The 27,283-nt window shown below is 42.9% G+C and overlaps 1 protein-coding gene across 1 annotated transcript in view; it reads right to left on the reverse strand.

Moving 5' to 3' along the window:
* skic3 (SKI3 subunit of superkiller complex) overlaps nucleotides 1–22,850 on the reverse strand; it is a 35,714-nt gene extending 12,864 nt beyond the window's left edge. The window contains exons 1-31 of the mRNA XM_029637209.2: nucleotides 22,665–22,850; nucleotides 20,811–20,905; nucleotides 20,545–20,688; nucleotides 17,741–17,832; nucleotides 17,562–17,637; nucleotides 17,331–17,471; nucleotides 14,029–14,127; nucleotides 13,552–13,660; nucleotides 13,185–13,325; nucleotides 13,007–13,108; nucleotides 12,648–12,772; nucleotides 12,423–12,509; nucleotides 12,188–12,291; nucleotides 11,782–11,908; nucleotides 11,262–11,441; nucleotides 8,301–8,425; nucleotides 7,957–8,207; nucleotides 5,921–6,023; nucleotides 5,364–5,546; nucleotides 5,039–5,183; nucleotides 4,778–4,856; nucleotides 4,529–4,590; nucleotides 3,887–3,943; nucleotides 3,618–3,686; nucleotides 3,388–3,462; nucleotides 3,065–3,206; nucleotides 2,813–2,906; nucleotides 2,563–2,640; nucleotides 2,340–2,464; nucleotides 2,143–2,266; nucleotides 1,807–2,031 (exon numbers count right to left, since the gene is read on the reverse strand). Of these exons, the coding sequence (XP_029493069.1) occupies nucleotides 1,807–2,031; nucleotides 2,143–2,266; nucleotides 2,340–2,464; nucleotides 2,563–2,640; nucleotides 2,813–2,906; nucleotides 3,065–3,206; nucleotides 3,388–3,462; nucleotides 3,618–3,686; nucleotides 3,887–3,943; nucleotides 4,529–4,590; nucleotides 4,778–4,856; nucleotides 5,039–5,183; nucleotides 5,364–5,546; nucleotides 5,921–6,023; nucleotides 7,957–8,207; nucleotides 8,301–8,425; nucleotides 11,262–11,441; nucleotides 11,782–11,908; nucleotides 12,188–12,291; nucleotides 12,423–12,509; nucleotides 12,648–12,772; nucleotides 13,007–13,108; nucleotides 13,185–13,325; nucleotides 13,552–13,660; nucleotides 14,029–14,127; nucleotides 17,331–17,471; nucleotides 17,562–17,637; nucleotides 17,741–17,832; nucleotides 20,545–20,688; nucleotides 20,811–20,900 (3,554 nt within the window). The 5' untranslated portion in view covers nucleotides 20,901–20,905; nucleotides 22,665–22,850. The remainder of the gene's footprint in view (nucleotides 1–1,806; nucleotides 2,032–2,142; nucleotides 2,267–2,339; nucleotides 2,465–2,562; nucleotides 2,641–2,812; nucleotides 2,907–3,064; nucleotides 3,207–3,387; nucleotides 3,463–3,617; nucleotides 3,687–3,886; nucleotides 3,944–4,528; nucleotides 4,591–4,777; nucleotides 4,857–5,038; nucleotides 5,184–5,363; nucleotides 5,547–5,920; nucleotides 6,024–7,956; nucleotides 8,208–8,300; nucleotides 8,426–11,261; nucleotides 11,442–11,781; nucleotides 11,909–12,187; nucleotides 12,292–12,422; nucleotides 12,510–12,647; nucleotides 12,773–13,006; nucleotides 13,109–13,184; nucleotides 13,326–13,551; nucleotides 13,661–14,028; nucleotides 14,128–17,330; nucleotides 17,472–17,561; nucleotides 17,638–17,740; nucleotides 17,833–20,544; nucleotides 20,689–20,810; nucleotides 20,906–22,664) is intronic.
* Nucleotides 22,851–27,283: the final 4,433 nt, after the last annotated feature.

The raw sequence follows: 27,283 nt of genomic DNA on the forward strand, positions 1-27,283 counted from the left end.
GCTTTGCACAATCTTGGCATTCTCTCAACCAGCTTCATGAGTTAGTCACCTGGAATGCATTTCAAGTTAATTTGTGGAATTTCTTTCCTTATTAATGCATTTGAGCCAATCAGTTGTGCTGGGCTCCCTGCCTGTGCCATTAAACCCCTACAACTCATCCAGAACGCCGCAGCCCGTCTGGTGTTCAACCTTCCCAAGTTCTCTCACGTCACCCCGCTCCTCCGCTCTCTCCACTGGCTTCCAGTTGAAGCTCGCATCCGCTACAAGACCATGGTGCTTGCCTACGGAGCTGTGAGGGGAACGGCACCTCAGTACCTCCAGGCTCTGATCAGGCCCTACACCCAAACAAGGGCACTGCGTTCATCCACCTCTGGCCTGCTCGCCTCCCTACCACTGAGGAAGTACAGTTCCCGCTCAGCCCAGTCAAAACTGTTCGCTGCTCTGGCCCCCCAATGGTGGAACAAACTCCCTCACGACGCCAGGACAGCGGAGTCAATCACCACCTTCCGGAGACACCTGAAACCCCACCTCTTTAAGGAATACCTAGGATAGGATAAAGTAATCCCTCTCACCCCCCTTAAAAGATTTAGATGCACTACTGTTCCACTGGATGTCATAAGGTGAATGCACCAATTTGTAAGTCGCTCTGGATAAGAGCATCTGCTAAATGACTTAAATGTAAATGTAAATGTTGTAACAAGGTAGGGGTGGTATACAGAAGATAGCCCTATTTGGCAAGCATGTGTCTGTTAGAGTTCAGGTAACAGACATCTCAACATCAACTGTTCAGTGGAGACTGAGTGAATCAGACCTTGAAATTTCTGCAAAGAAACCACTAATTAAGGACACCAATAAGAAGAAGAGACTTGCTTGGGCCAAGAAACACAAGCAATGGGCATTACACCGGTGGAAATCTGTCCTTTGGTTGAGATTTTTGGTTCCAACATCCGTGTCTTTGTGAGACGCAGAGTAAGTGAAAGGATGATCTCTGCATGTGTGGTTCCCACCGTGAAGCATGGAGAAGATGATGTGATGGTACTTTGCTGGTGACAGAGTCTGATTTATTTAGAATTCAAGGCACACTTAACCAGCTTGGCTACCACAGCATTCTGCAGCGATACGCCTCTTTGCACTTAGTGGGACTATCATTTGTTTTTTAACAGGACAATGATCCAAAACACACCTTCAGGCTGTGTAAGAGCTATTTGACTAAGAAGGAGAGTGATGGAGTGCTGCATTAGATGACCTGGCCTCCACAATCACCCGACCTCAACCCAATTGAGATGGTTTGGGATGAGTTGGACCGCAGAGTTAAGGAAAAGCAGCCAACAAGTGATCAGCATATGTGGGAACTGCTTCAAGACTGTTGGAAAAGCATTCCAGGTGAAGTTGGTTGAGCGAAGCTGTCATCAAGGCAAAGGGTGGCTACTTTGAAGAATCTAAAATATGATTTGTTTAACACTTTTTTGGTGACTACATGATTCCATATGTGTTATTTCAATGTAGAAAATAGTCTAAATAAAGAAAAACCCTTGAATGAGTAGCTGTGTCCAAACTTGACTGGTACTGTATAAGAAAAGGGACCGTGATGCTACTCAAGGGAAGGGGGATGGAATAGGTCTGTAGTACAGGCCGGGATTAGGGGTCAATATTGAGACTTGGGCTGCATATACTAGGAACCAAATGGAGCCAAGCTGAAACATGGAGGTAACTACCTGGACCTACCTAGTATTTGGTCCAATGAGAAACTAGTTTTAGTAGCAAAACATTTCCCTTTGGACTACACCCAGTGGAGTTGAGGTGTACCTGTGGACGGCCCTGGAGGCCTCTCGCTGCACAGCGCTGTAGTTGCCCTGCAGGGCCAGCAGGGTGCAGGTGAGCAGGCAGCGTTGCTCCACGGCAGCCCCAGTGGCCCTGCCCTGCTTCAGCAGCTCAGTGAGGGCCGCGCTGGCCAGGGTGCTGTCCCCATGGACAAGCCCCAGAGCACACAGGCACAGCAGAGACTCTGGCACAGGTTCCTTCAGCATGGAGCTACGGACACCACACAGACACAAAGAGACAGAAACACACACACATACCGTTTAGTCATTCAGTGTGTGAAGGGAGAAGTGTTGAAGCAGTGGTGCGTCAGGAGGAACTGACCATTTGAAGAGCAGTGTTTTAGCAGAGTCCATGTTCCCCAGTCTGTGCTGCAGCAGAGCCAGAGAAGTCAGAATGTAGGCCTTCTCTTTCTCAGTAGAGGTCACCATCAGAGCCTTCTCATAGGCTAAGAGACAGGGCAATGTTGAAAGGCATCCACACATATAAAAATACCCCCCGACACTGAATGAGCCACTCACAACTGATGCTCTCTGGGATGAGTCCTGCTCTGCAGTAGGCCAGCGCCAGGCCAGCCAAGTCGTGGAGCACCTCTAGAGGTGTGGAAGAGTAAACGTGCACCGCCTCCTCCCATTGGCCTGTGTTGCTGAGGGGTAGAAACACCACACTTACACTACGAAAACTGTTTTTTGAGATCTTTCAATCATTTCGGAACGTTTGTACGAGGACAAAGTGTTGTGGTACCAGAGGGCCCGGCCATAGCTTCCCAGGGAGAAGGCCAGTAACTCCACGGAAGGCGTCGCCTGCAGCAACTCCACAGCTCTGAGGAGAAGAGGAAGAAGTCTGGCATTAGTGATTAGTGACATATGGCATTAGTGAATTACTTCATGAAAAACAGAAGAGGTGAATTTCCTATTTAACCTTTCATTTAAATAGCAAGTAGAGGCGCCCAGTAACACGCAGGCACACACAATCCATTTCCAGACAGACACACCTCTGGTAAGCCAGCACTGCCTGCTTCTTTAGCTGCAGGTGCTCGTTGAGGAAACCCAGCATGACGAAGGCATCAGGGTCTGTCTGGATGCGCTCTGACAAGATAGAAAGTAATTAACCATTTCCCTTTAGGCTTAGAGCTCATTTCTAAATTTGACAATCAAAGACTGAAGATACAAGGTCCAACAATCTCAAGTTTAGCCAATTATGGCATAAGAAGGCCATTGTAAGAAAGCTTAACTCAAACACACACCTGTGTACTTGCTCAAAGCCACCTGAGCGGCAGACACCGCGTTCATCTGGACGATGTTGTAGCGATAGAGCTCAGAGTCCCTGTTACTCTTATCCAGCAGAGTGGCACAAACCCAGTAAGCATAGCCCTTTACCCCCTCCGTCTAGGTGTGTATGGGGGGGGGTTGAGAGAGAGACAGAAGGACAGCGAAAGGAGAGAGAGCGAGAGAATAAAACAAGACAGGATAACAGAATAGCAGACAATGAGATGCTACAACATCATTCCAATAGGTCTCAGCTGAGGACCACCAACAGTAGTCTAAAAGGAGGAATGAATTGACATACATGTGTCCTGAGCTCTGTGGTGTGTCTGAACAGGTCCATGGTATCATAACTGCCCACCATCTCTGCAATAAGGGCCTGGTAGTAGTAGAAAACGGGGTGTGGGGAGCAAAGTGATGGAGAAGAGGAGAACAAGAAAGGGATGGGAGGTTAGAACATGTCTGTATAACACTGAGCAACACTGACTTGCATGGTTACAGTCTCTGGTGCCTTGTAGGCATGTCACAAGATACCTGTCCAATCCAGCAGTTGACATACAGTGGTTCCAAAGACTGGGCGATCTTAAATGCTTCATGGGAGAGCTGGGAAAGCAATGGAGCAGGAATGAAGTGAATAATAAAATAACACACACTATGGAAGTTGATGCTTTCAATAAACATCAGTAGATAGAATCACAATCAAGTTCATTTACCAGAAATGAGACAATCCTAATACAATGAACCTGACAGTAATACAGACAGAACATAGACATAGGAATTTACACGGTCCAGGGGACACATACCTCAACACTGTCTTTCTTCAGATACAAAGCACCCAGGTTTGTCCAAGCAACAACATTCTAGATTGGGAGGACATTTCTTTTTAAAAGACACACACATAACTGCACTGGGGACCAGTATGTTTAAAGAGACTGGCCTTTCAGCAATCTTAACGTTCAATATGCAGCTCGATTTATGGCAGAGTTGCTGATTGGTTGTTAAACCTAACAAATAATTCCATGACAACATATGGACTCTGGAAGATATCATTTGAATTCTAACAAAGTTGTTATATTTTGAGGCTTAAAATCAGAGCCGAGACATTTTGTGGTTGGAATTGCAGGATGTATTTATTAAGAGAATTTTGACATGAGCTAGCAACTTTTGACTGACTGGTCTGGAGAAACAAAAAACTATACCAACATGTTCTGTGGAGGAAAAAAGTGATTGAGTTCCAATATGTGCGTAATCGTTGTGATTGGATGATCGTTTTGAGGGTTATCAAATCAGGATCAATTCCTCTGTTCTACTCAAGCTCATTAATGATAGAATGTTCATATTTGAAGATGGCAGAAAGGTACTGGTACCCAGACTAAGACATAAGATAAGATAAGATGATTAAATGAAAAGTGAGTACCCAATACTGTGTGATGTGTTGTACTTACATTGGGTTCCACTTGCACTGACTTAATGAAGCTGTGTTGGGCAAGGCCATAGTTCTCAAGTCCTGAAAAGGAAGAGTAAACAGCCATTCTTATGTTATAAACAGACCTAAAGACAAGACAACAACATCCCATAGCTTCACCACCAACGAAGGCTCCCATTAACCAGACGAAAGTTTTAAAAACGTCTACATTTTTATGTGCCAAGGAGTATAGCAGAAACAGACTGGTACCCAGGCTACATCTTTCTACCTTTGCTCATGGCGACCACTCCCAGGGCGTTCCAGTAGCTATGGTTACTACTGTTCAACATGATGGCCTTCTTCACACACTGAGAAGAAGAGAAAGAGTGTAGTACATTGATATTGTATGTTAACTCTGAAACTTGTTGGTGTTTAACTCCAAGAATTGGGCTGAATACATCTCTTCTAACTCTTCCTCCCCAGACAATTGAGTGTTCTGCCCCATCCTGCCATCCTTCCATCCTGCCATCCAGCCAGGTGAGTTTTGTACCTGCAGGGCCTTCTCCAGTAGCAGGGTGTTGTGCTCCATCTCCTGAAGGCAGGGGGGCAGACAGGCCTGGTGGTAGTAGTTGAGACCCAGGTCATACCACAGGCTGGAGCTCTCAGGCATCAGCTTCAGAGCACGCCCATAGCATCTGTACACAAATACATTATTCCTGATTCATCTTACAGTGCAGACCAAACCTAAAAATCATGACACCAGAGAGGGATCCTCCTACCCAGTATCCATTAGCCTTGAGATAGCATTGTCCTGTGTATTCAAATCACGTGGCTTCTATCAGAACACTAGAGGCTAGCCAATGTTGGCGCCTCACCTCTCCCCCACTCGGAGGGTGTGTCCTTGGTTGAGAAGGTGGCCCTGGTCTGGGGGTTGTAACCCGGCCAGGGGTCCTGGCACCACAACGCAGGCCCTGTTGGGGGCCACAGTGCTGACTGAGGTGCAGGCGTCTCCCAGTAACTTCCACAGACAGGACAGGTCTGGGCGCAGCTCTACAGCCCTGGGAGTGGACAGACACAGGCGAAGGGGATGTTAAGTACAGTCAAGTGTGTTTTTGTATACATTTTCAGTGCAAAATCATTTTTAATAGTGAAAAACAAATCATGTGTTGAGGCCTTTTGTTTCTTTAAGCAACTTGAGAAATTATGTAGGTTTAAGTCCTCACAATACATGAAAGCAACAAGGCATTTATCAAATGTAATACTGGTAGCCCAAGTCATTCTCATGAGCAAAGTGCCCTTTGATACCACAGTGTCATTTTATTATGGACCCAATTAATTCCAATTCTCTCTGATCGCCAATGGTGAGTTCCAGTAATCCTATTCAATGAGCTGCCTCTCTGGGCTCCTGGGAACGCTGAGTGAAGTGTCTAACCTGAAGAGGTACTGGATGGCCTGCTGGATGAGGTCTATGGCTCCTCCATCTCTATAGTCCTCCATCAGGCATCTGGCCAAGGACAGCAGACACTCCCCAAGACCTGGGGGCAGCACGCACACACACACACACGGAAATGATCGCAATGCTTGGGGCTGGTGGTACAGTTGAAGTCGGAATTTTACATACACCTTAGCCAAATACATTTAAACTCAGTTTTTCACAATTCCTGACATTTAATCCGAGTAAAAATTCTCGGTTTTAGGACAGTTAGGATCACCACTTTATTTTAAGAATGGGAAATGTCAGAATAATAGTAGAGAGAATGATTAATTTAATCTTTTATTTATTTCATCACGTTCCCAGTGGGTCAGAAGTTTACATACACTCAATTAGTATTTGATAGCATTGCCTTTAAATTGTTGAACTTGGGTCAAACGTTTTGGGTAGCCTTCCACAAGCTTCCCACAATAAGTAGGGTGAATTTTGGCCCATTCCATCTGACATAGCTGGTGTATCGGAGTCAGGTTTGTAGGCCTCCTTGCTCGCACACGCTTTTTCAGTTCTGCCCACAAATTTTCTATAGGATTGAGGTCAGGGCTTTGTGATGGCAACACCAATACCTTGACTTTGTTGTCCTTAAGCCATTTTGCCACAACTTTGGAAGTATGCTTGGGGTCATTACCCATTTGGAAGACCCATTTGTGACTAAGCTTTAACTTCCTGACTGATGTCTTGAAATGTTGCTTCAATATATCCACAATTTCCCCTCTCATGATGCCATCTATTTTGTGAAGTGCACCAGTCCCTCCTGCAGCAAAGCACCCACACAACATTATGCTGCCATCCCCTGTGCTTCACGGATGGGTTGGTGTACTTCGGCTTGCAAGCCTCCCCCTTTTTCCTCCAAACATAACAATGGTCATTATGGCCAAACAGTTCTATTTTTGTTTCATCAGACCAGAGGACATTTCTCCAAAAAGTACTATCTTTGTCCCCATGTGCAGTTGCAAACCGTAGTTTGGCCTTTTCATGGTGGTTTTGGAGCAGTGGCTTCGTCCTTGCTGAGCGGCCTTTCAGGTTATGTCGATATAGGACTTGTTTTACTGTGGATATAAATACTTTTGTACCTGTTTCCTCCAACATCTTCACAAGGTCCTTTGCTGTTGTTCTGGGATTGATTTGCACTTTTCGCACCAAAGTATGTTCATCTCTAGGAGACAGAAAGCGTCTCCTTCCTGAGCAGTATGACGGCTGTGTGGTCCCATGGTTTTTGTACTTGCATACTATTGTTTGTACAGATGAACGTGGTACCTTCAGGCATTTGGAAATTGCTCCCAATGATGAACCAGACTTGTCGAGGTCTACAGATTTTTCTGAGGTCTTGGCTGATTATTTTGATTTTCCCATGATGTCAAGCAAAGAGGAAGTGAGTTTGAAGGTAGGCCTTGAAATACATCCACAGGTACACCTCCAATTGACTCAAATTATGTCAATTAGCCCATAAGAAGATTCTAAAGCCATGACATAATTTTCTGGAATTTTCCAAGCTGTTTAAAGGCACGGTCAACTTAGTGTATGTAAACTTCAGACCCACTGGAATTGTGGTATAGTGAATTATAAGTGAAATAATCTGTCTCTAAACAATTGTTGGAAAAATTACTTGCGTCATGCAAAGTAGATGTCCTAACCGACTTGCCAAAACTATAGTTTGTTAATTAACAAGAAATTTGTGGAGTCGTTGAAAAAAAGTTTTAATGACTCCAACAAGTGTATGTAAACTTCCGACTTCAGCTGTATGTGGTGGCTGGGATTCAAGGAAAGGTCATCCTCCAACATGATCCATTCAGAGCTTCTGGACATACTGTAATTAGTGTATGCCGTCAGACTGTCACAGTTGCAACTGAACTGAGAACAAAATGGTCTCCAAATAAGGTCCTGCCAGGGTGCAAGACTGTAAAACAATAATAACCTTGGAATAGACACCAAAAAAGGACAGGAGGCACACGTGTGTGCACACTCAGACACACCCCTACCTTTGAGTGCAGGCACATAGTCCTCCTGGGCTATGATCTGCAGGTATTCTGCAGCAGCCTCTTTGAACTTGCCCAGGGTCTGTTTGATGGCAGCAGTCTGGTAGAGGCTGTATATGGAGGAGGGGTTGAGCAGCTGGGCCTTGGCAAAGGCCTTCAGGGCCGACGTGAAGCTCCGGCGGTTCAGGTAGGCCTCGCCCAGACATTCCCAGCACACCCAGTCCTGGGGGTCAGCCCTCAGAGCAGCCTGCAGACTGACATAACACATCAATGAGAGTGTATGTGTGTATGTTCGTATGTGGTGTCAGAGACTATGTTCAAATGAGTGGTCGCCTCAGGTGTCTTACTCTGCACAGGCCTGGGGGTGCTGGCCCACCTTCAGGTGGTAAAGGCCTCGTCTCATCCAGGCCCACTTTGCTGAACCAGGGGTGGCTCTCTGGATCACTGACTGGAGCACAGCCAGGGCAGTGTCCTGAGGAAGATAGAAGGAACAGGGACAGTTGCTTGACACAGCAGCATAGATTATAGTGCAATCCAATGTCCGTAGTCTACACTAGCAAGAGAAACATTTCCTCCAGGCACAAAATAAACTGAATTTAGTTAGATAGGCCTAAGTGACATTATATCAAACAGTTAGGTAGGCCTAAGTGACATTATATCAAACAGTTAGGTAGGCCTAAGTGACATTATATCAAACAGTTAGGTAGGCCTAAGTGACATTGACATTATATCAAACAGTTAGGTAGGCCTAAGTGACATTGACATTATATCAAACAGTTAGGTAGGCCTAAGTGACATTGACATTATATCAAACAGTTAGGTAGGCCTAATTGACATTGACATTATATCAAACAGTTAGGTAGGCCTAAGTGACATTATATCAAACAGTTAGGTAGGCCTAAGTGACATTATATCAAACAGTTAGGTAGGCCTAAGTGACATTATATCAAACAGTTAGGTAGGCCTAAGTGACATTATATCAAACAGTTAGGTAGGCCTAAGTGACATTATATCAAACAGTTAGGTAGGCATTATATCAAACAGTTAGGTAGTGACATTATATCAAACAGTTAGGTAGGCCTAAGTGACATTATATCAAACAGTTAGGTAGGCCTAAGTGATATTATATCAAACAGTTAGGTAGGCCTAAGTGACATTATATCAAACAGTTAGGTAGGCCTAAGTGACATTATATCAAACAGTTAGGTAGGCCTAAGTGACATATCAAACAGTTAGGTAGGCCTAAGTGATATTATATCAAACAGTTAGGTAGGCCTAAGTCACATTGACATTATATCAAACAGTTAGGTAGGCCTAAGTGACATTATATCAAACAGTTAGGTAGGCCTAAGTGATATTATATCAAACAGTTAGGTAGGCCTAAGTGATATTATATCAAACAGTTAGGTAGGCCTAAGTGACATTGACATTATATCAAACAGTTAGGTAGGCCTAAGTGACATTGACATTATATCAAACAGTTAGGTAGGCCTAATTGATATTATATCAAACAGTTAGGTAGGCCTAAGTGATATTATATCAAACAGTTAGGTAGGCCTAAGTGATATTGATATTACAGTCGAAAGTTTACATACACTTAGGTTTGAGTCATTAAAACTCGTTTTTCAACCACTCCACAAATGTCTTCTTAACAAACTATAGTTTTGGCAAGTCGGGTAGGACATCTACTTTGTGCATGAAAAGTAATTTTTCCAACAATTGTTTACAGACAGATTATATCACTGTATCACAATTTCAGTGGGTCTGTTTAAAGGCACTAAGTTGACTGTGCCTTTAAACAGCTAGGAACATTTCAGAAAATGATGTCATGGCTTTAGAAGCTTATGATAGGCTAATTGACATTGTTTGAGTCAATTGGAGGTGTACCTCTGGATGTATTTCAAGGCCTACCTTCAAACTCACTGCCTCTTTGCTAGACATCATGGGAAATCAAAAGAAATCAGCCAAGACCTCATCCTTGGGAGCAATTTCCAAACTCCTGAAGGTACCACGTTCATCTGTACAAACAATAGTATGCAAGTATAATAACCATGGGACCACGCAGCCGTCATACTGCTCAGGAAGGAGACGCGTTCTGTATCCTAGAGATGAACGTACTTTGGTGCGAAAAGTGCAAATCAATCCCAGAACAACAGCAAAGGACCTTGTGAAGATGCTGGAGGAAACCGGTACAAAAGTATATTTTTCCACAGTAAAAAAAATCCTATATCGACATAACCTGAAAGGCCGCTCAGCAAGGAAGAAGCCACTGCTCCAAAACCACCATAAAAAAGCCAGACTACGGTTTGCAACTGCACATTGGGACAATTATCGTACTTTTTGGAGAAATGTCCTCTGGTCTGATGGAACAAAAATAGAACTGTTTGGCCATAATGACCATTGTTATGTTTGGAAGAAAAAGGGGGAGGCTTGCAAGCAGAAGAACACCAACCCAACCGTGAAGCACGGGGATGGCAGCATCATGTTGTGGGGGTGCTCTGCTGCAGGAGGGATTGGTGCACTTCACAAAATAGAAGGCATCATGAGGAAGGGAAATTGTGTGGATATATTTAAGCAACATCTCAAGACATCAGTCAGGAAGTTAAATCTTGGTCGCAGATGGGTCTTCCAAATGGACAATGACTCAAAGCATACTTCCAAAGTCGTGCCAAAATGGCTTAAGGACAACAAAGTCAAGGTATTGGTGTCGCAATCACAAAGCCCTGACCTCAATCCTATAGAAAATTTGTGGGCAGAACTGAAAAAGCATGTGCGAGCAAGGAGGCCTAACAACCTGACTCAGTTACACCAGCTATCTCAGGAGGAATGGGCCAAAATTCACCCAACTTATTGAGGGAAGCTTGTGGAAGACCACCCAAAACGTTTGACCCAAGTTAAACCATTTAAAGGCAATGCTACCAAATGCTAATTGAGTTTATGTAAACTTCTGACCCACTGGGAATGTGATGAAATAAATAAAAGCCGAAATAAATCACTCTACTATTATTCTGACATTTCACATTCTTAAAATAAAGTGGTGATCCTAACTGACCTAAGAGAGGGCATTAATACTTGGATTATATGTCAGGAATTGTGAAAAACTGAGTTTAAATGTATTTGGCTAAGGTGTATGTAAACTTCCGACTTCAACTGTATATCAAACAGTTAGGTAGGCCTAAATGACATTTAGGTTTTATCCAAATGTATTGAATCGGGTGGATGGACTACTAGAGTGACTTCCACAGGGGAAAGTCTTCTGTTGTTGGCTGCAGCCCTCCAGGACCAGAACAAATCAACAGACAACTCACCATGTCCCCCTCATTCATGCTCAGATCCACAGAGGCAGCCCCGGACTCTGCGTCGTTGCTGTCCAGCTCAAAGGCTCTCTTGTAGCAGCCCCTGGCTCGACCCTGGTCCCTGGCCACCTCCCGGTAGTAATGGCCCAGGTAGCAGAACACAGAGCCCAGGTACGGATCCAGTTTGGCAGCCTGACACAAAACACACCAGCTGTCAGTAATGGCAGTGAGCCAATCACCAAACTAATGTCATAACGTACAGCTGGATGTGAGAAGCACTATAGTTTAACTGTACCAAAGCCAGAAATGTGCCCACAGCCCATCCCACCCACTGTTAAAGCCTCTTGATCATCCTATGACATTTAGAAGCCATAAGAGTAACAATGCACAGGAACCTCTCATCAATGAGTGTGCATTTCAAAACAGCAGGGAGTTGCTTAGTTGTGGATGTGACAGTCATGTATTCTCCCCATAGTATGATTCTCCAGCTATACAGTGTTCCCCAGACAGAGGCCCCACGGGCAACACTGACCTTCAGTAGATGGGTGTGGGCCTTGCTCCTGTCCCTGCGACTCTCCTCCCCCATGTCCCAGTACAGCCGCCCCAACAGGAAGTAGTACTCTCCACAGGCTGGGCTCTGGACTGCAGCCTGCAGGAGGCTACAACAGGGACAGGAGAAGACAAGACGAAGGTTGATCTAACTACATGGTCTACTTCAGTCACGCTGCCTCTTAGGAGCAGTGATGAGTTGTTGATTAAAACAGTAATAATAGACAGTTATCAATACAGAAGAAGTGTGTTGAATGGGGGATGGGTGCGCACACACACCTTTACTTTATTACATTTAGTTTTACAGCTACAGTGCACGTTAATCAACATTATAGTAAGTGCCAGTTTTAGCCAGCGGGCAGATTTTCAACTGCAGTCCCTGAACACACCTCTGTTCTGCTAGTTGGTGATGTCCCTGTGCAATGTGTGCCAGTCCCCTCAGCGCCAGTCCCTCAGCCAGGTCAGGGTGAGAGTTCAGCAGCTCCGTGGACACCTGTTGGGTACAAAGCCAGAGATTAGCAGACACACGGGAAATCAACAAAATAGGCACAAAATATATTTGATACCCATTCACCTGAGGTTACTAAAAAGATATGTTAGCGTAACCAATAATTGTGAAGTTACCTGGAGCACTTGGTCAACTTGGCCTTTTTGCAAATAGGCTCTTCCTTTTAAGGCTACCAGGACAGGGTCATTGTTAGCATCTGAAAGCTATAAAATAAATATTTTGATGAGCAAACAAACAAATCCCCATCCATATCAGTAGATAGTAGTAGTAGAAGAGAATTGGAGCATATTGGTGGTGAGCCGTTGGGGAGCAACCAGTAAGATGGGTTATGAATGCTGTACCTGTGAGAGGCTCTCCAGGGCTTGGTCTGCAGTGTGCTCATCCCCAGTCCTCACAAGGGCCTCTAGCCTCAGCCTCAGGAGCTTTTGTCCCAGTGCCTCTTCTCCAGCCCCACCCAGCTTCAGACCTGAAAGAACACAGCAAGGCCTGTCAACGCACTGAATGCCACATCTCAATACACATCTTTGACTTCTGGTGAGAAGGTCTTCAACTAGTCAAGTCACTATAACCTTCAAACAAGGATAAGTAGGCTGACATTAAGTTTGTAGCAAAGCCCTGATTATGTGGAAAGTACGGTGGGTTTTCAGAGAAAAAGTTTAGGTTAGGATTATACAACACTGGCCAGATGTGTTAGATGTACCTTGGGAGCAGGATGTTGCGCAGTCGGAATATCGGTGCATTTTCAGCTGGGCCTGAGCAAGGCTGCACCAGCCCACCAAGCTGGAGCGCATTCGCTTCAGTCCTGAGAGCACAACAGACAGTGAGGTGGTGGAGAACACCACAGACCAACAGCAAACCAGAGCCCCCAAATTGCTCACCTTGGGCCAGATACTTAATGGAGTCGTCACATTTTCCCTCCTCCAGAGCTCTGATGCCCAAACCCAGATGGCCTAAGCCACTGTCTGGGTCCAACTCCAAGAGACGGGAGAAACAACGGCCTGCGTCCTCACTGCAGACCCCTACGAGACAAATACACACAAGCTGACTACTTAAAAAGGTGCAATCTGTCACTTATTTGTCCACAGATCAAAAGGCGCAATCAAATAATACATACTAATCATTGCACAGTACACTTGACCTTCCCCAGTCCTGCAAGGTCAATCTTTTGTTGTTTTGTGAAGCTATACACTGCCAATGACTGCACCAGTTCTTAACCTATAGTTTGCTAAGTCAGTGATTTCTTACCTGACTTGAGATGATGTGCACCGAGGATCTCCAAAGGAAATGTTTGTGAGGGATAGAGGGCCAAAATGGACTCACAGGCCTCTTTAATTTTACACTCCTCATGCGAAAGCTAGAGAGAGGAAAGTTTTTCTGGTCAGTTGACAGCACAGGATTCTGGCCCTATTCCTAACCCAGAGTCCCAGCACTCATACAGTGGGGCAAAAACATATTTAGTCAGCCACCAATTGTGCAAGTTCTCCCACTTAAAAAGATGAGGCCTATAATTTTCATCATAGGTACACTTCAACTATAACAGACAAAATGAGGGAAAAAAAATCCAGAAAATCACATTGTAGGATTTTTAATGAATTTATTTGCAAATTATGGTGGAAAATAAGTATTTGGTCACCATCTTTTTAAGTGGGGGAACTTGCACAATTGGTGTGTGTGAGTGAGTGACTGTGTGTGAGTGAGTGAAAAACACAGGGGCGGACTTACTTGTGAAAGGCATTTGAGGTAATCAGCTGAGAGCTTCCGATGGTCCTCGCCAGGCACATTGTCAGAGAGAACCATGGCCTTCTCAAAGGCTGCAATTAACTGGCAACATAAATATAACATCAACAGTGGGAATGAGCACACATCATAGGGGAGAAAAACCTTTAGTAATGACTAGCAATAACACAGAGGCGGCATACCACACCACCCCCGTAAGTCTCCCTTGAATGGTCTCTAGCGGTCTTCAAATTATAAAAGTCCCAAACATACAATATATAGGGTTTTCCAATTGTAATGTTGTTGGGTCTTCTGGTAAATCTCTAATCACAAATATATATTAGAGGTCAACCAATTAATCGGAATGACCGAATAATTAGGGCCGATTTCAAGTTGTCATTTTTTTCATCTTACATACTTTTGGACACCGATTTTTTTTTTTTTACACCTTTATTTAATCTTTATTTAACTAGGAAAGTCAGTTAAGAACACATTCTTATTTTCAATGACGGCCTAGGAACGGTGGGTTAACTGCCTTGTTCAGGGGCAGAACGACAGATGTTTACCTTGTCAGCTCAGGGATTCAATCTTGCAACCTTACAGTTAACTTGTCCAACGGTCTAACCACCTGCCTCTCATTGCACTCCACGAGGACCCTACCGGATACGCAAATGCAGTAAGCCAAGGTAAGTTGCTAGCTAGCATTAAACTTATAAACTAGTTTATCTAGCGTGTCCTGCATTTCATATAATCGATGCGGTGCGTATTGTTGCTCCAATGTGTACCTAACCATAAACATCAATGCCTTTCTTAAAATCAATACACAGAAGTATATATTTTTAAACCTGCATATTTAGCTAAAAGAAATCCAGGTTAGCAGGCAATATTAACCAGGTGAAATTGTGTCACTTCTCTTGCGTTCATTGCACGCAGAGACAGTGTATATGCAACAGTTTGGGCCGCCTAATTTGCCGGAATTTTACGTAATTATGACATAACATTGAAGGTTGTGCAATGTAACAGGAATATTTAGACTTATGGATGCCTCCCGTTAGATAAAATACGGAACGGTTTTATTGCACTTTTACTTTCTTCTCCAACACTTTGTTTTTGCATTATTTAAACCAAATTGAACAGGTTTCATTATTTATTTGGGGCTAAATTTATTTTATTGATGTATTATATTAAGTTAAAATAAGTGTTCATTCAGTATTGTTGTAATTGTCATTACAAAAAAAAAAAAAAAAAAAAGTCAGATTAATCGGTATCAGCTTTTTTTGGTCCTCCAATAATCGGTATATATATATATATATATATATGTAAATAAAAAAGAGAGAGTTCTTGATAATTGTATTGGAAAAACAGAAAACAGACCGCCATGAAATTCATTATTTTATTAGCATTGTCACAACATTTTAGCCCATTTCTCCATTAAAGTTTTGGGCTTGTAGGAAAGGTCTTCATATGAGAATTGCATAGGGAAAGGATAGCCCTCTCAGAGAGAGGAGAACTGGATTCAAGGAGAGTTGGGTTGAAGCTTTAGGTTGCTATTAGGACAAACTGAATTGCTTTCATGGAGGACTGGCTTGAATTGTGTGAAAAGTAAACAAACCAGCAAAATGTATAAAAGAGTGTGGTCGTATAGCAGGACCAGCAGCTTCTAGTGGTCAAACCCTGTTACTTTCACACTACTTTAAAAGGTAAATAATGCAAGCGACTTAAATTACTAAGTTCTCTGAACAGGAGAAAAAAAACATCACCAGATTCACCGGTAATACATTACATAGCATGGAGAAGCAATACTCCAAGCTGAAGCTTCATACTACTTGTCAAACATAGAGAACTGATACTGTTTACTAGTTGTTGGATTGGGATTGGCATGGGGTGTGATGGATCTGTGGGTAGTTTTATAAAAAACAGATTTGGATGGAAAAGGTTTCCAATTTGTAAGTCGCTCTGGATAAGAGCGTCTGCTAAATGACTTAAATGTAAATGTCACTTACCTTTGATGATCTTCATATGGTTGCACTCAGAAGACATTCATTTATTCAATAAATGTTCCTTTTGTTCGATAAAGTCTCTCTTTATATCCAAAAACCTCAGTTTTGTTCGCCCGTTTTCTTCAGTAATCCACAGGCTCAAATGCAGTCACAACAGGCAGACAAAAATCCAAATTGTATCCGTAAAGTTCATAGAAACATGTCAAACGATGTTTATATTCTATCCTCAGGTTGTTTTTAGCCTAAATAATCGATAATATTTCAACCGGACAATACAATACAGTACTCTCAACAAGAAAGACACTCTCTCTGGATTGCGCATGAAATAGCTTGGTGACACGGCAGGGTCCACTCATTCAGACTGCTCTTACTCCCTCATTTTTCAGAATTCAAGCCTGAAACAATTTCTAAAGACTGTTGACATCTAACGCCGCAGCCCGTCTGGTGTTCAACCTTCCCAAGTTCTCTCACGTCACCCCGCTCCTCCGCTCTCTCCACTGGCTTCCAGTTGAAGCTCGCATCCGCTACAAGACCATGGTGCTTGCCTACGGAGCTGTGAGGGGAACGGCACCTCAGTACCTCCAGGCTCTGATCAGGCCCTACACCCAAACAAGGGCACTGCGTTCATCCACCTCTGGCCTGCTCGCCTCCCTACCACTGAGGAAGTACAGTTCCCGCTCAGCCCAGTCAAAACTGTTCGCTGCTCTGGCCCCCCAATGGTGGAACAAACTCCCTCACGACGCCAGGACAGCGGAGTCAATCACCACCTTCCGGAGACACCTGAAACCCCACCTCTTTAAGGAATACCTAGGATAGGATAAAGTAATCCTTCTCACCCCCCTTAAAAGATTTAGATGCACTATTGTAAAGTGGCTGTTCCACTGGATGTCATAAGGTGAATGCACCAATTTGTAAGTCGCTCTGGATAAGAGCGTCTGCTAAATGACGTAAATGTAAATGTAATGGAAGGCGTAGGAACTGCAATTTGAGTCCTAAGTCAATGGATACGGTAATGGCATTGAATAGAAGAAAAAAAACAAGAAAAACAAATCCTACATCCTGAATGGATTTTTCTCAGGTTTTCACCTTCCAAATCAGTTATGTTATACTCACAGACATTATTTTAACCGTTTTGGAAACTTTAGAGTGTTTTCTATCCAAATATACTAATTATATGCATATCCTATCTTCTGGGCCTGAGTAGAAGGCAGTTTAATTTGGGCACGCTTTTCATTCAAAATTCCAAATGCTGCCCCCTACCCTAGAGAAGTTAAGGGGATTATTTGAGTATATTATATTTGCTCTTACGTGCTGCTGAGTCTCATTGTCGTGATCCTCCATGCTGTCTGAGAGAAGGCAGGTCATCTGTTGCCATAGCTGCAGCAGCTCTGCCTTGTTAGCACCTTCTCCTTCCTTCAGCTGAATCAGCCTTCGCCACACCCTGGCCACCTAAACACACACATGCATATGTCCACCCTGTGCCACAACAATTAACATATATCCTCTTTCATTTAAAGGGCAACTACTATCGTTACAGACCTGTAAATAGTCCTTCTCCATATGGAAGATGTCTGCCAGTTTTCTGATCGCCTCATAACATTTTGTTTTGTCAGAACTGTGTATGCAGAACAAAACACAGTTAAACACAATATTCCAAGAGCTAATCACAGGGGGGAAATTATTGATGTAGAAGAGGTATGAACATTTTCATGGCTTACCTTTCATAAAGCTCAATGAGTTTCTGGTAGACTTTGGGTAGTTCCGCTTTGAAATCCGTCTGGTCACTTTTCTCATACAGGTTTGCTAATCCCTAAAACAGCAACAATAACAGATCACATTCTAGTCAGCATGTTGACATAGTGATATGCCCCATAACACTGCTCTGGAATAATCTGTGTAAGATTTTGTACGTTTGCCCACTGACAAAGAAATGATCAGTCTATCATTTTAATGGTAGGTTTATTTGAACAGTGAGAGACAGAATAACAACAAAAAAATCCAGAAAAACACATGTCAAAAATGTTATAAATTGATTTGCATTTTAATGAGGGAAATACGTATTTGACTCCCTCTCAAGCAGAAAGATTTCTGGCTCCCAGGTGTCTTTTATACAGGTAACGAGCTGAGATTAGGAGCACACTTAAAGGGAGTGCTCCTAATCTCAGTTTATTACCTGTATAAAATACACCTGTCCACAGAAGCAATCAATCAGATTCCAAACTCTCCACCATGGCCAGGACCAAAGAGCTCTCCAAGGATGTTAGGGACAAGATTGTAGACCTACACAAGACCATCGCCAAGCAGCTTGGTGAGAAGGTGACAAGAGTCAGTGCGATTATTCGCAAATGGAAGAAACACAAAAGAACTGTCAATCTCCCTCGGCCTGGGGCTCCATGCAAGATCTCACCTCGTGGAATTGCAATGATCATGAGAACGGTGAGGAATCAGCCCAGAACTACACGGGAGGATCTTGTCAATGATCTCAAGGCACCTGGGACCATAGTCACCAAGATAACAATTGGTAACACACCAATGAAGGTTTGAAATCCTGCAGCGCCCGCAAGGACCCCCTGCTCAAGAAAGCACATATACATGCCCGACTGAAGTTTGCCAATGAACATCTGAATGGTTCAGAGGACAACTGGGTGAAAGTGTTGTGGTCAGATGAGACCAAAATGGAGCTCTTTGGCATCAACTCAACTCGCTGTGTTTGGAGGAGGAATGCTGCATATGACCCCAAGAACACCATCCCCACCATCAAACATGGAGGTGGAGACATTATGCTTTGGGGTGTTTTTCTGCTAAGGGGACAGGGCAACTTCACCGCATCAAAGGGACAATGGACGGGGCCATGTACCATCAAATCTTGGGTGAGAACCTCCTGGAGTGGCCTAGCCAGGCTCTGCAAAGAGGAGTGGGAGAAAATCCCTCCTGAGATGTGTGCAAACCTGGTGGCCAACTACAAGAAACATCTGACCTCTGTGACTGCCAACAAGGGTTTTGCCACCAAGTACTAAGTCATGTTTTGCAGAGGGCTCAAATACTTATTTCCCTCATTAAAATGCAAATCAATTTATAACATTTTGACATGCATTTTTCTGGATTTTTTTGTTGTTATTCTGTTTCTCACTGTTCAAATAAACCTACCATTAAAATTATAGGCTGATCATTTCTTTGTCAGTGGGAAAATGTACAAAATCATCAGGGGATCAAATACGTTTTCTCTCTCACTGTATAATGTGTAGATAATGTGACTTTTGGGTAGAGCTGGGCGATATGGAATAAAAATCTGTGACGAGAGATTGCCTGAATTGATGCGATAATGATAAAAAGAACGATACATTTATAACATTAATGTGCACCATAGTCTCTTTTTTATTATCCTTTAAATCCTCTTAGATGTAAAGTCCCTTGTTTAGGGGACCTGCGTGGTTCTGGTACCAGTTCCGACCGACATTTTTGCTTGTAGGACACCATAGATCGAAATGGCTTGAATTGAGCGGTAGCCCTGATTCTCACAGACACAGGAGTATGTCTCTTTTGCCTGTGTCAAGCAGGATGTGAAATCAGACAAGTTGGGATGTCCCTCTTACCATTTCATTATATCTTCCGACTTTCCATCAACTCCTAGCTGAACCCTACAGCACAGCCACTAACATATGCCTGGAATCCTTACATCGTAGCGCAGCAGGAGCTATAGTTTTTTTTGTGGCTGTAGCACATTCAGAAATCGATTTATAGCCAGTAATCTAAAATAATCTATAGATTTTAAACAAGAAAAACACTGGCAGACTGACAAAAGTAACATGTGATGAAAGGCGAGCTCCTAACGAGTTTAGGAAGCACTTCCTAGAGCCCTGTGAGAAGTTCACAGAGATTGGGGCAGGCGTTTTGATCAAGAGAGGCCTTCAGAAAATATGCACATATTCTAACACAAAACATATATGTATTTACAGTTATAAGGAAGGTGAATTCTTATAGTTAGTAGTTTTATAATTTGAGTATAGTATATTTAGAAAGCATAAGTAATTTCAAGCCTTTTTCATATAGTTTTGTTGAATAAGAAATGCATCATAAAATATGTAATATTTGTACTGTGTCGTTGAGCTTGTTTTCTCAAGTGACTTCACCTCAGCAACTATTTTTACCAGAAAGGTGAGATTCAACCTGAGTATGCAGCATTACTAGTTACTGTTTATGTTACTGACCCTCTCACTAGTTAGTGACCCTCTCATGAAAAATAATTACTTTTGGGGATTACGTAGATTACATTTATCAGCTTTTAAACTACTACCATTAATTTCATTAACAATCACCCATATTAGCAAATGTATTTCACTTCAAACGTCACATTTCTCTGGTATAGGTTACTTATCATAATGAACGATACCAGTGAAACGCCAGCTATAAGTGATTGTGTATGGTCAATGTCGATAATTTATGGTTTATCCAATACAGAAGCCTATGTCTAGCGAGGGCCTGTATTAGTTCAGTTGATCTAGATGTGATGTATCTCCAGTACCTGCCAGGCCAGCAGCTGCTCTGGCTCCAGCTCCAGAGCCTTCCTGTAGGCTGTCTGGGCCTGGTCTGGTTGCTCCAGCTCGCTCGCGGCCACACCAATGAACACCCAGGCATTGTAATTGTTCTTCTCTAGTTTCAGGACAGCCTGGTGGGGGAATTTGGTTTGATTTGAGACAGAATACCTTTTTCAAAACAGAAAATCCTACAATACACCCAGTTTCCCTTCACACTATTGGTGTGTGTAGAAAGAAATGGGCAAGGACTTACCTTGCAGTGTTTTAGAGCCTCTTTAAATTCCTTGTTCTTTATGGCATCTCTGGCATTTTTTAGAGCTGATTTAACTTCTTTGTTTGACATTGTATCTATAAATCCAAGTCAGTGAGAAGTCAATTAAGATACCAGTCAAAGTTGTCACCAAAATTAAGCAATTGGGTTAAAATTAATAGCAACAGGAGTGGAGTAAAATTAGCCAGTTAGCCCAGACATACAGTGCTTTCAGAAAGTATTCACACTTTTTCCAAATGTTGTTACATTACAGCCTTATTCTAAAATTGATTAAATAAATATAAATCCTCTGCAATCTACACATAATACCGCATAAAGACAAAGCTGAAAACAGTTTTCTGTTAAAAAAGATAAAGACCTGAAATAACTTATTTACATAAGTAGTCAGAACCTTTGCTACGAGATTTGAAATTGAGTTCAGGTGCATCCTGTTTCCATTGATCATTCTTGAGATGTTTCTACATCTTGATTGGAGTCCACCTGTAGTAAATTCAATTGATTGGACTGGATTTGGAAAGGAACACACGTATCTATTTAAGGTCTCACAGTTGACAGTGCATGTCAGAGCAAAAACCAAGCCATGAGGTTGAAGGAATTGGCCGTTGAGGCACAGATCTCGGGAAGGGTACCAGCATTGAATATCCCAAAGAACACAGTAGCCTCCATCATTCTTAAATGGAAGAAGTTTGGAACCACCAAGACTCTTCCTAGAGCTGGCTGCCCGGCCAAACTGAGCAATCGGGGAGAAGGGCCTTGGTCAAGCACCGATTGTCAGTGACCGAGCTCTAGAGTTCCTCTGGCGATAGAACAATCTCTGCAGCACTCCACCAATCAGGCCTTTATGGTAGAATGGCCAGATTTAAACCACTCCTCAGTAAAAAGGCACATGACAGCCCGCTTGGAGTTTGCCAAAAGGCACCTAAAGACTCTGACCATGAGAAACAAGATTATCTGGTCTGATAACCAAGATCTAACACTTTGGCCTGAATGGCAAGCGTCATGTCTGGAGGAAACCTAGCACCATCCCTAAGGTGAAGCGTGGTGGCAGCATCATGCTGTGGGGATGTTTTTCAGCAGTAGGGACTGGGAGACTAGTCAGGATTGAGGAAAAGGTGAACAGAGCAAAAGTACAGCGATCCTTCCTGAAAACCTGCTCTGGACCTTAAAACTGGGGTGAAGGTTCACCTTCCAACAGGACAACAACCCTAAGCACAAAGCCAAACACAATGCAGGAGTGGCTTTGGGACAAGTCTCTGAATGTCCTTGTGGCCCAGCAAGAGCCCGAACTTGAACGAACATCTCTGGAGAGACCTGAAAAATAGCTGTGCAGCAACGCTCCCATCCAACCTGCCAGTGCTCGAGAGGATTTGCAGAGAAGAATGGAAGAAACTCCCCAAATACAGGTGTGCCAAGCTTGTAGCGTCATACCCAAGAAGACTTGATGCTGTAATTGCTGCCAAAGGTGCTTCAAAGTACTGAGTAAAGGGTTTGAACACTTATGTGAATGTGATATTTCAGTTTGCAGAAATGTATAAACCTGTTTTTGCTTTGTCATGCATGGGATGTGTAGATGGCGGTTAAAAACAATTTAATAAATTTTATAATAAGGCTGTAACAATGTGGAAAAAGTAAAGGGGACTGAATAGTTTCAGTAGAGCTAGCAATAGCCTTACTACATCTAGTTGCTGTAGTTATTAACTAAATCAAAATAGCTTTGGTAACGTTAGCTAACAGTACTGTTAAACGGTTGTTTACACTAGTATTTAGGTAGCCTTAGCTTGCTTGGCTCACAACACGTAAAGATGACCTGCAACAAAACATAAGCGTTAACTTTACCTGTATCTTCTCTAGATGTTTGTATTCAGTAATTAAAACGTATGTTATAGCTAATTCAGCAACGCGCAATCGCAGGTCTTTACTAAAGGGTGTTTGTCCCGGAAGTGAATTCTTCAATTTCGGGCATTGATTTAAAAAATATATATTTTAAACTTTTAAATCGAATGCCATGATTGTCTCGATTAAATAAAGCCTTTATACTTAAAAGGGGGGAAAAATTTACCTTTTTCTTTTTCCGGGTAAATTTGACTCGGAAGTACAACAATGTGCACTTTAATTTGTGAAACTATTTAAATGCCCAATGAAGCCGTTTTTATATCAAATAACTTCTGCGTAACAATGACGTACCTTACTGTAATATATTTCCAATAAAGTGGGCAAAAATAGCTTTTTAACAAAATATTTCTCAAACAAGTATTTGGCTCGGACTGGGAGTAACCTAACAGGCTTAAATGAAACTCCTGACAATTCACTACCTTTACCACATTAACTGACGCATTCCTTCCTATTTTGTGATACAGATTAAATTATGGTAATTCAGAGACTAGAGTTGTGTAATTGTATAAAATATAAACGCAACAATTTAAATGATTTTACTGAGATACAGTTCATATATGGAAATCAGTCAATTTGAACCAAAACATTTGGCCCTAATCTATTTCATATGACTGGGCAGGGACGTTGCCATGGTAGGACTGGGAGGGCATAAGCTCACCCACTGGGGAGCCAGGCCCAGCCAATCAGAATAATCCACCCCACCCCCCACAAAAGGGCTTTATTACATAAATTGTTCTCAGTTTCATCAGCTGTACGGGTGGCTGGTCTCTAGATGATCCCACAGGTGAAGAAGCTGGATGTGTAGGTCCTGGGCTGGCGTGGTTACACAGGTCTGCGGTTGTGAGGCTGGTTGGACATACTGCTAAATTATCAAAAATGACGTTGAAGGCGGCTTATGGTAGAGAAATGAACATGACATTTTCTGGCCACAGCCTGGTGGATATTCCTGCAGCCAGCATGCCAATTGCACACTCCCTCAAAACTTGAGACATCTGTGGCATTGTGTTGTGACAAAACTGCACATTTTAGTGTGTCATTTTATTGTCCCAAGCACAAGTTGCACCTGTGTAATGATCATGCTATTTAATCAGTGTCTTATGCCACACCTGTCAAGTGGATAGATTATCTTGGAAAAGGAGAAATGCTCACGAACAGGGATGTGAACAAAATCTGAGAGAAATAAGCTTTTTGTGCGTATGGAACATTTCTGGGATCTTTTATTTCAGCTCATGAAACATGGGACCAACACTTTACATTCTGCATTTATATATTTTTTCAGTATAGTATCAGGTGTTTTTAGTAGCAGATAGAGTTTTACATCTTGACAGAATAAAACATGATTGCACAGAGCCCCTTAGGGGTCAGGGTGGAGAAGAAACAAAAACATCATGGCTAATCAGTTAACACTTTTCTACATTTTGTTATCAATTCCCTCTGATTTTTGTATTGGTCCATGCTATCTGGGACCCTTGGGACGTCCCTAACCCATTGCAGTTGAAATGTAAAATGGTTAAGGTAACGGTATGGGTTAAGTTTAGGGTAGTGACATCCCAAGGGTCCTGGATAGTACGGAAGGAGAAGATGGTGGACCGGGATAAAAAAGGAGAAAAGTGGAACATGTTTTGAGTGAATATGGAGGAGTGGATCACACAGAACTTTTGGAAGAGGTACAGTACAAGTGTGTTGAGTGAGGAGGAATTAACTGCAGTGGCAGGTGCAGTGTAGACCGCCAAGTTTGAGCCTTGTCCAGATGATTACAAAGATGATTCTGGTGAGGTGGGAGTGAGATCTTTGGAGAATGGATCCTGAGAGCTTTTGTCCCAAATCCATTACAGTGTTTTAGGTGTCAAGCTTATGGTCATGTGGCTGAAGTGCGCAAAAGGGAGATTCCAAGATGTGAGAAGTGTGCAGGAGGACATGAGACAAAATAATGTGTTGTATCGGTGGAAAAAGTTGTGTGTGTGTGTGTAAACATAGCTGTGGGAAATACTGGTGCTCAAGGTGCTGCAGCACCCCCTGAAATTGTATTTTTTTCACCCAAAAGTTGTGCACTGGACCTTTACTAGTCCTGTATTAGAGGACCTATGTATCCCTCTGTAGTGCGGGCAAAAAAAATGTATCACAGAGGATAGCTGTTGTGTTGGCAGCTGCAGAGTACTTGGGTGTTCAAGTATTTATTGTAGACGAGTTACAATATGTTTTGAACGATACTGTCCCGTTCTCCCAGGCTGCTGGCCTGGAGCAGCATCAGATGGGGCCCAAGTAGTGGCATATTGGTGAGGTTTTACATAATGGGTGCAGGGTTTGTTGGTCTGGAAATTTTTCACAAAGCGTAATGAATTCATACTAGAGAATAGTAGGCTGATACACAGCCAATACAGTAGGCGGCAGCATGCACCTATAAACTATTGGTGAGCGCTTGCACTTCAAGAAGGATTTACAAGTGGGATGCACTGTCGAGCGCTATGTCCCGAGGAGTTTGTGCTGATTGTACAGAGATTGACAGTCAAATGGCGTCCCTTGACAAGTCAAGAACAAGATGTACAGTACCAGTAAAACATTTGGACACACCTACTCATTCCATGGGTTTTCTTTATTTACAATGTAGAATAATAGAGAATACATCAAAACTATGAAATAACACCTATGGAATCATGTAGTAACCAAATAAGTGCTTAACAAATCAAAAATACATTTGAGATTCTTTAAAGTAGCCACACTTGACATTCTCTCAACCAGCTTCATGAGGTAGTCACCTGGAATGCATTTCAATTAACAGGTGTGCCTTGCTAAAAGTTCATTTGTGGAATTTCTTTCCTTCTTAATGCGTTTGAGCCAATCAGTTGTGTACCACCCATTTACAAAAGATAGCCCTTATATGTCCATAGTATGGCAAGAACAGCTCAAATAAGCAAAGAGAAACTACAGTCCATCATACGTTAAGACTTGAAGGTCAGTCAATCCAGAAAAGGTCAAGAACTTTGAAAGTTTCTTCAAGAGCAGTCACAAAAACCATCAAGCGCTATGATGAAACTGGCTCTCATGAGGACCTTCACAGGAAAGGTAGACCTAGAGTTATATCTGCTGCAGAGGATACGTTCATTAGAGTTACCAGCCTCAGAAATTGCATCCCAAATCAAAATAAATATATTTTGATTTAACACTTTTTTGGGTTACTACATGATTCCATATGTTTTTTCATACTTTTGATGTCACTATTATACAATGTAAAAAATAGTAAAAATAAAGAAAAACCCTTGAATGGGTAGGTGTGTCCAACCTTTTGACTGGTACTGTATGGTGGCAGAAGTGCACTATTATCATAATCATAAGGAGACTTATACTTGGAATATGGAGGAGGAATGGAGGGGGAAAAGATCGGCAGTGGCGGTCTAAGAGAGAGAGGGAGGAAGAAGGCGAGCTTCAGTTGGTTAAAAATGGCACGAAAAGGGGAGATTTGTTAAAGAAGAATGGTAGAAAGTGTAAGCAGAGTGAGCTGAAGACAGTAGGAGAAATCTAAGTGAATGAGGGCGAAGTATCAGAGGTGGTAGGTGTGGTGAAGTTCTCGGAGCCTGAGGCTTGAGGATAAAGGATAAAGATGAGTGTGACAGTAGTAGTGAAGTGTTTGGGAAAAAGTGGACCCTTGCCTTTTGGCTGATCCATTTGTGGTTTCAGGGTGGGTAAAAACAGAGTTGGGTGCTGTGGAATCGGTGAGGGTAACCAGAAGTGGTCTTGTGATAATGGTTTGTGTTTCTAATGGTCAGAGGGAGCAGGCACTCTGTTTTAAACACATGGGGTCGAGATGTCAATAGTTTTGCTCTCAAGAAAAGGGTGCCAATGAAAGCAGTGATTACTCGGGTAGCGGTAAATGTGAAAGCTGACCAACTGAAGGGGAAGATCCCCTGCTCGTTGTTTGGTGCAACCCAGACAGGGTGGTGTGAGTGGAGAAAGACTCATTGTCTGTTGTTTTAATTTGAAGTATTTTCCCGACAAAGTGATGTTAGGATATAGAAGTTATCCTGTATGAGTTTTTGTGCCAAATACATTAAGATGTTACAGGTGTCAAGCTTATGGGCAAGTGGCAGCAGTGTGTAGGAGGGTGGTTCCTAGGTGGGGAAGTGTGCAGAAGGGCATGAGACAAAGGAACATGTAGCTTTGGGGAAAGTAGTGTTAAATGGAGGGGTGCCCATGGGGCTGGGGATCAGAAATGTCTCGTGCGAAAGAGGTTTGAGGTTTCCAGGGTTAGAGTAGTGCAGACGTTGTCATATGCTGAGGCAGTGAAGAAAGTAGAGGAAGATGGGTCAAGGGGGAGGGATCCTGAGAGGAGTGGTGTGAGGAGTAGATATGTATCAGTACAGAGGGATAGGCCAACAAGTGATATGTTTCAGTAAGATTGGATTTTTTCCATTTTTAGCAATGGTTATCAACTGTACTGCAAGAATGGAATGTAGTCACAGAAAATGTAGGTTGTGGTGGCAGCTGCAGAGAGGTATTTGTGTGTGCGAGACTTGACATCAGAAGAGTTACAGGGTGTGTTAAGTGGTGATGTCCCATTCTTTCAG

The sequence above is a fragment of the Oncorhynchus nerka genome, linkage group LG27 (genome assembly GCF_034236695.1).
Source record: "Oncorhynchus nerka isolate Pitt River linkage group LG27, Oner_Uvic_2.0, whole genome shotgun sequence".
NCBI lineage: Eukaryota > Metazoa > Chordata > Actinopteri > Salmoniformes > Salmonidae > Oncorhynchus > Oncorhynchus nerka.